A 10,916-nucleotide genomic window follows, 5' to 3' on the forward strand; every position below is an offset into this window, starting at 1 on the left:
TCCGCCCTCCGCCCTCCCAACCCCAGGCCACATTGGATCGATCAAGCTCTCCCTCTCCTGGACCAAGCTCCTGTCGGACCCGATGCATGTCTCGATCGAGGGGCTGTACTGTGTGCTGTCCATCTCGCCGGATGATCTGGACGCGGTGGATCTCGTCGCCGGATCTCTCCGACCGGAATCAGTGCTCGTATGTTCCTTTCCTCTCTTTCTCCCTTCGCTCTCCCCCTCCCCCCCCCCTCTCTCCCTCTCTCTGTCTCCCCTCCCTCCCCGGTGTCGTGTTTTTCTTTGTCCCCCCGCCCATCCCCCCTCCGCCATCTGGGCGATCACCTTGTCATCGCCCCTGCCTGACACGGCCCTATCGTCCTGCTCCTCGCTCCCCCGCCCCCCCGCCGCAAATAGGACTTCCTCGAGCGCCGAGTGCAAGATGCCATGAAGGACCTGGCCAGCTCGCTCAGTGGAACTCCTTCGGCCTCTTCCGGCTCGGCCAAGGGCCCGAAGAACACCGGCTTCGGAGCTCGCCTTGTGGCCCGGCTCATCCAAAACCTCCACCTGGTCGTTCGGAACATCCACGTGCGCTTCGAGCATGTCTTTCCGGCGCCGACCTTTGCCGGCCGGGGCGCGGCCGGCCCCTCTGGCCGGCGCTCGCCCGGGCCTGGCCCCGGTGCCGGCACCGGGCGCGGCATCAGCGCCGGCCTGACCCTCGGGTCCTTGGTCCTCGGTAATGCCCCCACTGGGGAGCCCTCGAAGAAGGGCAAACCCCCGGCCGGGGGCTCCTCCTCGGGGAACCCCTTCGACACGGCCAGCAAATCCAGCCGCGGGAGCAAGAAGCCCAGCCGGTCGGACGCCGGGTCCGGTGGCGTGGATGCCGGAGCCCCGGATGCCGGCGTCCGCAAGGAGCTTGCTCTCGAATGCCTGGCGGTGTACCTGAATCAGCATGAGGCCGACTGGCCCGGGACCGAAGACCCGCGCGCGTGCCCGGCCTCCGGCGGCCCGGCGTCCTGGCTGCTGGGTCGCGATCTGGACCGCACGCGCTTCGCACACCGCATGGCCGGGTGCATTGCCTCGGAATCGGTGGCCTCGACGGCGGCCACCGGCGGCGTGGCGCCGCTTGCATGCACGCACGTCCTTCGGCCCTTCAGCCTGGCGGCGCAGGTGTCCCTGCGGAATGTCGGCCAGCCGCCGGTCACTTGCATCGATGTCCGGGCGCGGCTCCACTCGCTGCCCCTCTACCAGGCGGGGTCCATGCTGGCGGTGGATGACCGCGGCGTGTCGACCCGCGACTATCGGCTCCCCTCCGGGACCAATGTGGCTCCGGAGGTCGGGGCCCTGCGCATCGAGCTTGCCGCCGGCCAGTATGCCCACCTGCTGGCCGTGGCCGGCGATGTGATGCTGCGCATGCAGCGCCGGCATCGGGCCGCCGGTCGGGCGCGCTTCGGCCTGGTCACCCCGGCCCCCTTGCCCTCTCCCTGCCGGTCGCCGACTGCCCCGCCGTTGATGCCCTCGCCGCTGCTCAGCCCGAGCACCGGCGTCGACCTCTCCGGGCGGACTCCGCTGGCTCGGCTCCGGTGGCAGTATGCCGTGGCGTGTGTGCTGGCGCGGACGCCGGCCGGGCCGACCTCCTCGGCCCGGCGCATGCACCAGGTGGCCCGAGCCCGGCAGGCCTGCCAGCAGCTGGCTCGCGACCTGGCCCTGATGGTATCCTCCTCGGGGTCGGCCATCATCTCGTCCTCCGGCGGCCCGGCCGGGGCCCTGCCGGCTGCCGGTCTCGAAGCCGGCGGGGGGTCTGCCTCTGGGTCCTCCTCCAGCAGCTCCTCCGGCTCCTACTCCAAGGCCCTGGCCGACGCCCGGGCGCGCTCTCTCCAGGCCGAGCGCAACTACATCTACCTGATGCTGCAGTGTGACCTGACCGAGCCGCATTCCGTGGGCGGGCCCATTTCCGCGGTGCCCGTGACGGCTCTCTATGAAGCGGCGCAGGTCCTGCGCGCCATTCGCGACCAGGCCCTCGGGGTGGTGGCGCAAATGACCGAGGCGGCCCTGCGCATTCGCGACGCCAACAAGCGCTTCTCCTCGTCCGGCGGCGGGTCGGCCACGTCCGGCGGGGCGTCGACCGGGTCGCGTCTCAAGCCCCCCTCCGGGCGGCGCTCCCGCGCCGACTCCCTCAGCTCGGCGCGCATCCTCTCCCAAACGGCCGATGCCCCGGATCCCGGCACCCCCGACCCCACCCCCGACGGGCCATCCATCCCCCGGAGCACGTCGCTCGCCTCGCTGTCGGGCATCCCGGCATCCGGGTCCTTCGCCAGCGATCTGGCTGCCATGGCTGGCGGCCCGGCATCCGGCCGGGCCAGCTTCGCCGACAGCCCGGCCACCGAGGAGGACGAAGAGGTGGCCATGGCCCGGGCGGCGGCGGCCATGGCGGCGGCGGCGGCCGCCTCGCGTTCCGGCTCCTCGGGCTCCGGGGCTTCCTCCTCCGGCGCCGGCGCCGGGGCCTCCTCCTCGTCGGCCACCAAGCGCCTGTCCTCGCGACTGAAGGGCATGTTCCGGCCGAAGGACTCCCCCGGGTCCGGTGGCACTGACCCCTCGCTGGTGGCCGCGTCGCACCATCACCGCGCCTCGTCCTCTTCCTCCTCGCCCGGGGGGACTCCCCCTCCGGGGTCCGGCGGCTCGTCGCATGAAACCCTGCCGCCAGTGGCCCCGGAGGCCAGTGCGGCTGCCTCCTCCTTCCGGATCACGCGGTCGCCCTCGGTCGGCTCGGGGCTGGCCTCCTCCGAGCTGGGAACCGGCTCGGTCGGCTCGTCGCAGCTGTCCATCGGCTCGGGGGCGTTTGCATCGTCGGGATCCGGTGCCGGGGCCAATGCCGCCCCCTCGAGCCGGTCGGCCTCGGTGCCGGCCTCCCCGTCGGCCGGCCTGTCGCCGGCTGCCTCGTCGCTGGATGTGCGCTCGGGCGCCGGCAAGCCCGGGCCGGCGCCCTACCTCACGCCATCGGCCATGGCGGCGGCCTTCGATGCGGCGCTGTCCCTACGGCCGACCGGGCCGGTGGACGGGGCCGATCGGTCCGCCTCGCCGCCGCTGCGTGCCACCGATGCCGCCGGGCCCGGCGGTGTCGGCCGGCCCGGGCCGGCGATCACCGTCGGGTCGTTGGTGACGGCCGCCGCGGTGACCGGCACTTCGGCATCGTCCCCGGCCAGCCCGGGTGGGCGGCAGTTGCACATTTCCGACGCCGTGGCCGACTATGTCAGCCTGACCGGTCTGCGCGACAGCGACTGGGACAGTGTGCTGGGTCTCGGGGATGATCCGACCGCTTCCGGGGAGTCTCTCCCATCCGGGCGCTCCTCGTCCGGCGAGAAGGCCGCCTCGCGCCGGCGCATGGAAGTTGCCTGGCGCCTGCGGTGCGACATGCCCGGGCTGATTGTGGTCATGCGCCGGGGCGCGTCCAGCTCGGCGCATGAGCCGATGTCCCGCTCGCGTCCGGCCGGCCACCACCGGGATGAGATCTTCCGCGTGTGTGTGTCCGGCCTGAGTGTGTGCGTCGGGTCGCACGGGGGCCAGCTGCCTGCGCGGGCGGGTACCGGCTCGCGTCGTGCGATGTCGAGCTCCGGGGCCACGGCCGGCGCCCCGGCCTCCGGCCTTCGGCACTCCTCGTCCACGCTCTCCATCAGCTCGGTGACGTCGGTGTCATCCACGCGCCCGGGGTCGGCCCCGAATTCGGCCCCCCTGGACATGGCCGGCTTCGTGCCCGGGCCCGATGACTTCGGGGGGACCATCACCCTGGAGGCTTTGCGCATTTTGTCCGGCGTCGAGCCCGCCAATGGGGGGCTCGTGCTGGAGTGTGCCCTGCCCGTGTCGGCCAGTTCCAGTGGGCTGACCTTGAGTGTTGACAGTTTGGCCTCCGGCTCGGATGCCGGGCTGGAGGGCAGTGCGGATCTCTTGCAAACGGCCAGCCGGGCAGCGGTCAGCATCTTCCTGACGCCCCAGCCGCTGCCGGGCATCATGCCCTCCGGGGCCGATGCCACGGCCATGCCGGCCCCCCTGGCCGTGGACGTGTGCCTTCAGGCCACCCTGCGTGCCAGCTACCCGACGGCCGCCGTGGCCGCCTGGCTGGACTGGCTGGCGCCGGACTTCTCGCTGGCCCATGGGGGCACCCCTGGCGGCGGGCCCTCCCGGGGTGGGTCGTCCTCGGGGACCGGCGATTGCCCGGTCGAGCGGGACCTCCGGCAGTATGTCCATGCGGCGGTGCATTCCTTCATGGAGCGAGTTGCCCGGGGATCGGACGCCCAGGACCTGGCGGCCCTGCTGGGCAGCCCGCTGTTTTTGGGCAGCGCGGCGGCCGGGGCCACCGACACGGCGAACACCGGCGGCTCCTTCGGGTCGGTGCAGTCGCCGACAGCGCGGCCGCACGCCGACCGCCTTGGCCGTGCGCGCATGAATCTCCTGCGTGCCTGGCAGCACATTTCCAGCCAAACGGCCGGCTACTTCCTGTCAGCGCATGTGAGCTTCAATCATGGGCTCTTCCTGTTGGTTCCCGGCACGCGATTTGCCTCGCGTGGGCACACCGGCACCGGCCGGCCGGGGGATGTCCTCGGGGCGATGCTCGTGTCGGCGGACTTCCTGAGCCTGGAATTGACCCCGCCCAGTGTCCTGGCCCCGGGGTTCACCTACCCGGTTGGCGGGCCGGCCGATGGCAAGGGCCCTGCCGGGGGGGGGCCGGCCGGCGACCGGGACTTCGTGGACTCCCTGAGCGAGGGCCCGGACCCGCTGGCCCGGGCCGACCTCATCGCCACCGGCCAGGTGAGCCAGCTGGCGGTTCGGGCCCCGGAGATGCGTCTTTCGCACTTGGCCCTGGCGGCGCCGGTGGTGGATTCCGGCCTGGCCGGGGCCGGGGCCGCGTGCCTCGGCTGCCTGGAGGCCGCCCTGATCGGGGGCTTCTTCCACCGGACGGCCGACCTGGCCCGGGAGTCCGGGCTCTCGCCGGCGGCGTGGGCCGCGCAGTTGGAAATCCCGGCCGGGGATTTGCCGCTGCACTGTGGCCAGCATCCCTGGGCAGCTGGCGGGTGCGCGGCCTCGGCGGCTGCCCCATCGAAGCCCATGGTCCGGCGGTCGCCCTTCGACGAAGACCCGGCCCCGGTGGCGTCGACCAAGCGCTCTCCCTTCGACGAGCCGGATGGCCCCTCCCCGGGGAAGCGGTCGCCCTTCGACGAGGCCCCGGCCCCGGCCCCGGGCCCGGGCCCGGTCCGGAGGTCGCCATTTGATGATGCCCCGGTGCCGGGCAAGCGGTCGCCCTTCGACGAGGGCCCGAGCTTGGCCCCGGTGCCGGCGGCCCCGCTGGGCGATTGCCTGTCGCCTTGCCTCGGGCGGCGGTGCGATTTCGACCTGGCCGTGCACATGCCCGGCATGGTGGTCACCCCGACCATGGGCCCGGTGGTGGTGGCGGTGGATGTCCTGCTGCCGGCCTTCCCCGAGTCTCTGACCGGGGCCGGCCTGACGCGCGGCCGGCTCACCAGCCTGGCAGCCGTGCTGCCTGGTGCTTGGGTTGACGTTCGCCTGGGAACCGGCGAGCCGATCCCGGTGCTGGCGGACTCCCGCTCGGTGGCTTGCATGTTTGCCTGCCTGACCGAGACGCTGGGCCCCTTCTTCCGGATGCGGCTCATGTCGCCGGTGCACCTGCCGGCCGGGGCCGGGGCCGGTCGAATTGACCAGGCCGGGCTCCTGGCGACCGGGGCCGGCTCCGCGGCATACGGCTCGCCCGGTGGCGATGGCAGCGACAACGGTGGCAGCATTCCCGGCAGCCCGGCCGGCCTCGGGCCCGGGTCCCGGCGGCTGAGCTTCCACCCGCCGGCGGACACGCGCCCCCGGTGGCGACCGGCGGCCGCCGGGGGCACCGGCGATCCGCTGATCTCCGGCACGGCGGCCGCCGATGCGGTGGACGAGGTCCCCGGGGACTTTGTCAAGGCCCGGGTGTCGGTCTTCGTGTCGCCGATGCGCATTCGGCTGTCGCTGCCGGCGCTGGCAGCATTGGCCCCGGGGCCCGGGACCCCGGCACTGACGCGCCCCCGCCGGGGCAGTGTCTTTGGCGGCCCGGCGGCGCCGGCTCGCTCGGGCACCAGCACATCGCTGGCCTCGGTGGCCGCCGGGCCGGGCGCCGGGCCGGCCATCGCCCTGGTGGTAGCCACCGGGGCCTTGCGTCTGTCGGTGCGCGACTCCCAAAATATGACCTCCGTGCGCATGGGGCTCGACGGGGCCCGGGTGTCCTTGAGCCTGCCCGACCCGACCAGCGGCTCGGAGACGTCCCTCTCCTCGGCGCTCCTGACCATCGTCGACATGGGGAGCATCGGCTCCGGTGATGGGGGCCCCGTCGTGCCGGCCATGCGGCTGCTGGTGCGCTCCGGCCGGCAGGTCACCCCGGGGGCGGTCCTGCAGCTGGCCGGGCGCCGGGGCGTCGGCATGCCGGATCTCCTGCTGGACACCCTTCCCGGGGCGGAGCGCGTCCCGGGCACCGGGGCCCGGCTGCCGGGCGGCCGGGCCCGGGCCTACAAGGAAATCGAGGTGTCCTTCCCCTGTCCCTCGGTGCATGTGACCCTGCCCCTGTCATCGATCATGGCCAACCTCGGCCGGCATTGGTCCGGCCCGGGTGACGTGGCGGCCATCCGCCGGGCGGTGGCCAGCGTGCAGCAGCTCCTGGCACACCGGGATCTGGGTGTGCTGGCCCGGTCGCTGGCGGGCTTCGGCCGGGTGGTTGCGCCGGGGGCGGGCCCGCGTCTGGGTGCCGCCTGCCTGGCCCCGGACCTCGGGGCTTGGGGGGTGTTCCACCAGGGCCTGGGCGAGCGCTCGGCCATGCCGCCAGCCCGTGGGTCGGGCAGCAGCAGCGGCGGCGGCGGCGGCGGCGGCGGCGGCGGCGTCAGCAAGCAGCCCTCGGCCGCCGGGCTGCATCCGCTCCCGGCCACCTGGACCCAGGTGTATGCGCTGGCCGGCTCGGCCAAGGACCACATCCGGCTGGCATTGCCGGCGCTCGATGTGGAGATCCGCCTGCCGGGCATCGGCGGAGCGCCGGTGACCGACGCGACGGCCGACGCGTCGCCCGGTCGGCGGCCGGCTGCCTCGGCTTCCGGGGCCGCGGCCGCGGTCAGCTCCTCCTCGCTGGGCTTCCTGGTGGAGGGCCTGTGCCTGGAAATCGTGGAGGGGGTGGCCTTCACCCGGGCGCCGGGGACCGCCAGCCTGAGCCCGGGCTTCGGCCGGCTGGCGCTCAGTGTGTCGGCCACGCGCGTGTCGTCCACCTTCACCCCGGGCACGGGGCTCGGCATGGCGCCGACCCCGAGCTCGGCCGCCGCGCGCGAGCACATCCTCCGCATTCGGCCCCTGCCCACTCCGGGGAATGCCAGTCTCCGGGCCGGGCAGCTGTACTGGTCGATGCTCGGGGACCCGGCCGTCGGGACGGCGCCCCTGGTCGGGCCGCTGTCCCTCTCGGCGGCCGAGAGCATGTGGGTCTTCTGCCCGCGGGTGGATGCCACCGGGCGCGCGCAGCCGTCCGCCCATGGGGCCGGGCATGGCGGCGACCTGGGCGCCGGCGAGCCGGCCGCCCGGCGCCCGGTCATGCTCCTGCGCCTGAGTCTGCCAAACCGGGCGGTCGTCGCGCCGGCTGTTGGCCCGGCGGGCCCGGCCTCCCTGTGGCCCTTGCTCCATGGTGGGGACCTGGCCGCCGGCGGGGGGAACCCCTTCGACACGCGGCCAGCCGGGCCGGGCGCCGGCGCGGCCCCGGCCGGGTCCGAACTCCTGTCGGCCACCGATCCGTATCTCCTGCTGCCGGGTGCCCTGGGCCGGCCGGAGCCAGCCAACACCGTGTCCGCGGCCGTGGACCTCGGTCGCCTGGAGGTGACCCTCCCCCCGAGCTTGTCCCTCTCACTGCTGGACCTCAGCCACTTGGCCTCCCTGTCGGAGAGTGTCATCCGCCCGCGGGTCCAGACGACCAAGGCCGTTGCGGCGGCGGCGGCGGCGGCGGCCGCCGCCGCCGCCGTCACCAGCAACCCCTTCGCCGGCGCCGGGGACGCCGACGGCAGCCCAGCAGGCGAGGCGTCCACCATGTCGGCCCCCACGCTGACGGAGAAGCTGCTCCCGGTGGCTCGGCAATTGCGCTGCGTGACGGTCTTCACCCGTCTGCATGGGCTGGATGTTGGCCTGCTGCTGAGCCTGACGAGCTTCGGCAAGGGCGGGCCCGGTGGCCCCGGCGCCGGCGGCCCGGGCCGCGGGTCGGCCGGGCCGGCGGCCACCGGGGCCGGGAATGCCGCCGCCCGGCTGTCCATCACGGCCGGCGAGCTGCTGGCCGCGATTGGCCAGCTGCCGGACTTCCATGCACATGCCCTGCCGGGCGTCGCTTCCACGGACCCGGGCCCCGGTGACGGGGTCTCCACGGCGGACGGCCAGCTCTTTGACACATGGCCCATGTCGGTCAGTCTGGCCGGCCTGGCGGTCAGCATGACGCCGAGCCAGCGCCAGGCGCGCATTGGCACCGGCCGGGCCTCTCGCCTGGCCTCCGCCCCGCGCGGCAGCCTGCCGGTCCTGCTGCCCTTGAACCTGACCGTGAAGGCCGAGCCGCGCCTGGCCCGGGTGTGTCCCAGCTGCCCGGTTGACCAGTCGCACCCGGCGCGGCTGCCCCGGGCTCGGGCCGGCAGCTCGTCAGCCGATCGGGGGAACCCCTTCGCCGGTGGCCGGGCCCCGGATGGCGGGTCCTTCGGCGATCGTGGGAACCCCTTCGGCGGGCCGGCTCCCTCGGCCAGGAGTAACCCCTTCGACGGCGGCCCGGCCACTCGGACCCCGGCCAGGGGCAATCCCTTCGCCAGTGGCGAGCCGGCCGGCGCCCGGGGCAACCCCTTTGCCAGCCCGGCGCGCGACCCCCGGACGCCGGTTCTGGCCGATGTCGCGTGCATTTGCCAGTCGGCGGCCGGCCGGCCACCGGTGGCCCTCTGCCGAGTGGATGTCCGAGCGGAGCTCGGCGTCGTGGTCGTGTCCGGCCGCGGGCTGGATGCCGCGCTGACTGCCGTGGCGGATGAGCTCCTGCCGCTGCTGGCCCCGCGGTGCATTGCCATTTGGGCGGCGCGCGGCGCTGTGGCCGCCGCCGGCGAGGACAGCACCCCCTTCCTGATTGGCAGTGCCAGCCCGGTGCTGGGGGGGCCGGGCAGCATGGTGGCCGCCGCGTCGAGCGTGCCGCTGACCATGCGCCAGCGCCGGCTTCTCCACCGGCAGAGCCGGGCCTTCCACCGGAGCGGCCTGGACTTCCAGCATGGCATGCTGCTGGAGTCGCGTGTGGATGTTCGCCTGGCCGGGGCACGCTTCGAGCTGGCCCTGCCCGGGGCCCTGCTGCCGGGGGTGGCCGATCCGCCGGAGCACCTGCCCACCAGCTTCCCCTTCGCCCAGGTGGACCCGGTTCAAGTGACCGCGGTCCTGAGCCTCGGCAAGCCGGCCAGCTGGGACGCCCCGGCCCACTTCGACTGCGAGATGGACCTGTCCCTGCCCGGGGAAACGGCCTTGCGCGTGGATCCGGCGGTCAGCCGGTTCCTGCTGCAGCTGGCGGCCGCTGGCCAGGCGCTGGCCCTGCAGGCCCATCCCATTGTTCGGCTTCTGTCCCAGGCGTCGCCGGCCACCGGGCGTGCCGATGCCGGGGCCGGGTCGGCGGCGGCCGGCGGCTCGGCCGGCGGCTCGGCCGCCTCGCCCGGGTCCTCCCCGGCCAGCGGGTCTGCATCATCCGGGCCAGCCGGTGGCGCCGGCGCCAGCGCGCATCCCCTGTCTCTGATGAGCCGCATCCGGCCCGGGCACTTTGCCGTCCGGGCGGTCATCGGTCCGGTGGTGGCCATCCTTTCGCCGAGTGCGCTGCCGGCTCCGGGGGCCCCGGCCCCGGGGGATTGTCCGCCGTTGGCCCAGCTGTCGCTGGCGGCCATGCGGGTGCGGCTCTTCCTGTCGCCGGACCCGGCGCTGGTGGAGTCGGTCGAGACGCGGGCCGGGCTGCTGGACCTCGGTGGGGCGACCGGGACGGCGGCCGCCGCGGCCGCCGCCTCCGTGCCCCTCGGGTCGCTGGGCTTGCTGCCAGGGGCCACGGTCGCCTGGCGTGTCAGCTGCGCGGTCAGCCTCGAAGAGGCGGCCGTGTGGCAGACCCTGCCCTGCGCCCGGCCGGCTGGGGCATCCTCCCCCGGCTGTCGGTATGATCCGGCCATGCAGGCCTGGTCGTGCAAGCGCCCCGGCGGCGGGGCCACCGGTCCCGGCGGCATCAAGGCCTCGGCCTGGTCGCAGGGCCGGCGCGATTCGGTCCTCAGCCCCCTCGGGGTGGAGGCCTTCCTCGGCGGCAGCGTGGCCCTGTCGGTGCCCTTGCTGAGCCGACTCTATCGCGATGCCGGCGGGGCTGATGGGCCGGTGGCCGCGGCCGCCGGTGCCCTGCCGACCCCCCTGTGCCCGGACCGTTGCGGGCATCACCACCTCTTTACGTGTGCTCTTCCGATCTGGCGGCAGCGTGGCCCTGTCGGTGCCCTTGCTGAGCCGACTCTATCGCGATGCCGGCGGGGCTGATGGGCCGGTGGCCGCGGCCGCCGGTGCCCTGCCGACCCCCCTGTGCCCGGACCGTTGCGGGCATCACCACCTCTTTGCGGCCACCGCCCCGCGGCTGGTGTCCGGGGATCTGGTGGGGACGGTGAGCCTGGCCGCGGCCTCGAGCACCGCCGCGGCCGGTGGGTCCTCCTCCTCGGAGCTGCTCACGGTGGCCGCGGCGGCGGCCGCCGCCGCCGCACAGGATGACCCCGCCAGTGGGGGCTCTTCGCCCAGGCTGCCCGGCGGGCCTGGCTCCCCGGGCAGCCCCGGGCGCCCGGGCGGGCTGCTCCTCCGCGTGACCCCGCTCCTGGCCCGGGTGTGTGCTTTGGCCTTCGCGGCGCCGGCGCCGGTCA

General features: G+C 74.6%; 1 protein-coding gene across 1 annotated transcript in view; it reads left to right on the plus strand.

The window, feature by feature from the left end:
• Positions 1–82: 82 nt before the first annotated feature.
• H696_01170 (hypothetical protein) overlaps positions 83–10,916 on the plus strand; it is a gene marked incomplete at both ends in the record, with an annotated part of 16,175 nt that continues 5,341 nt past the window's right edge. Inside the window, 3 exons of the mRNA XM_009495051.1 lie at positions 83–187; positions 400–10,463; positions 10,489–10,881. Coding sequence (XP_009493326.1) covers positions 83–187; positions 400–10,463; positions 10,489–10,881 — 10,562 coding nt within the window. The remainder of the gene's footprint in view (positions 188–399; positions 10,464–10,488; positions 10,882–10,916) is intronic.

This window comes from Fonticula alba (assembly GCF_000388065.1).
Source record: "Fonticula alba strain ATCC 38817 unplaced genomic scaffold supercont2.2, whole genome shotgun sequence".
Taxonomy (NCBI): Eukaryota; order Rotosphaerida; family Fonticulaceae; genus Fonticula; species Fonticula alba.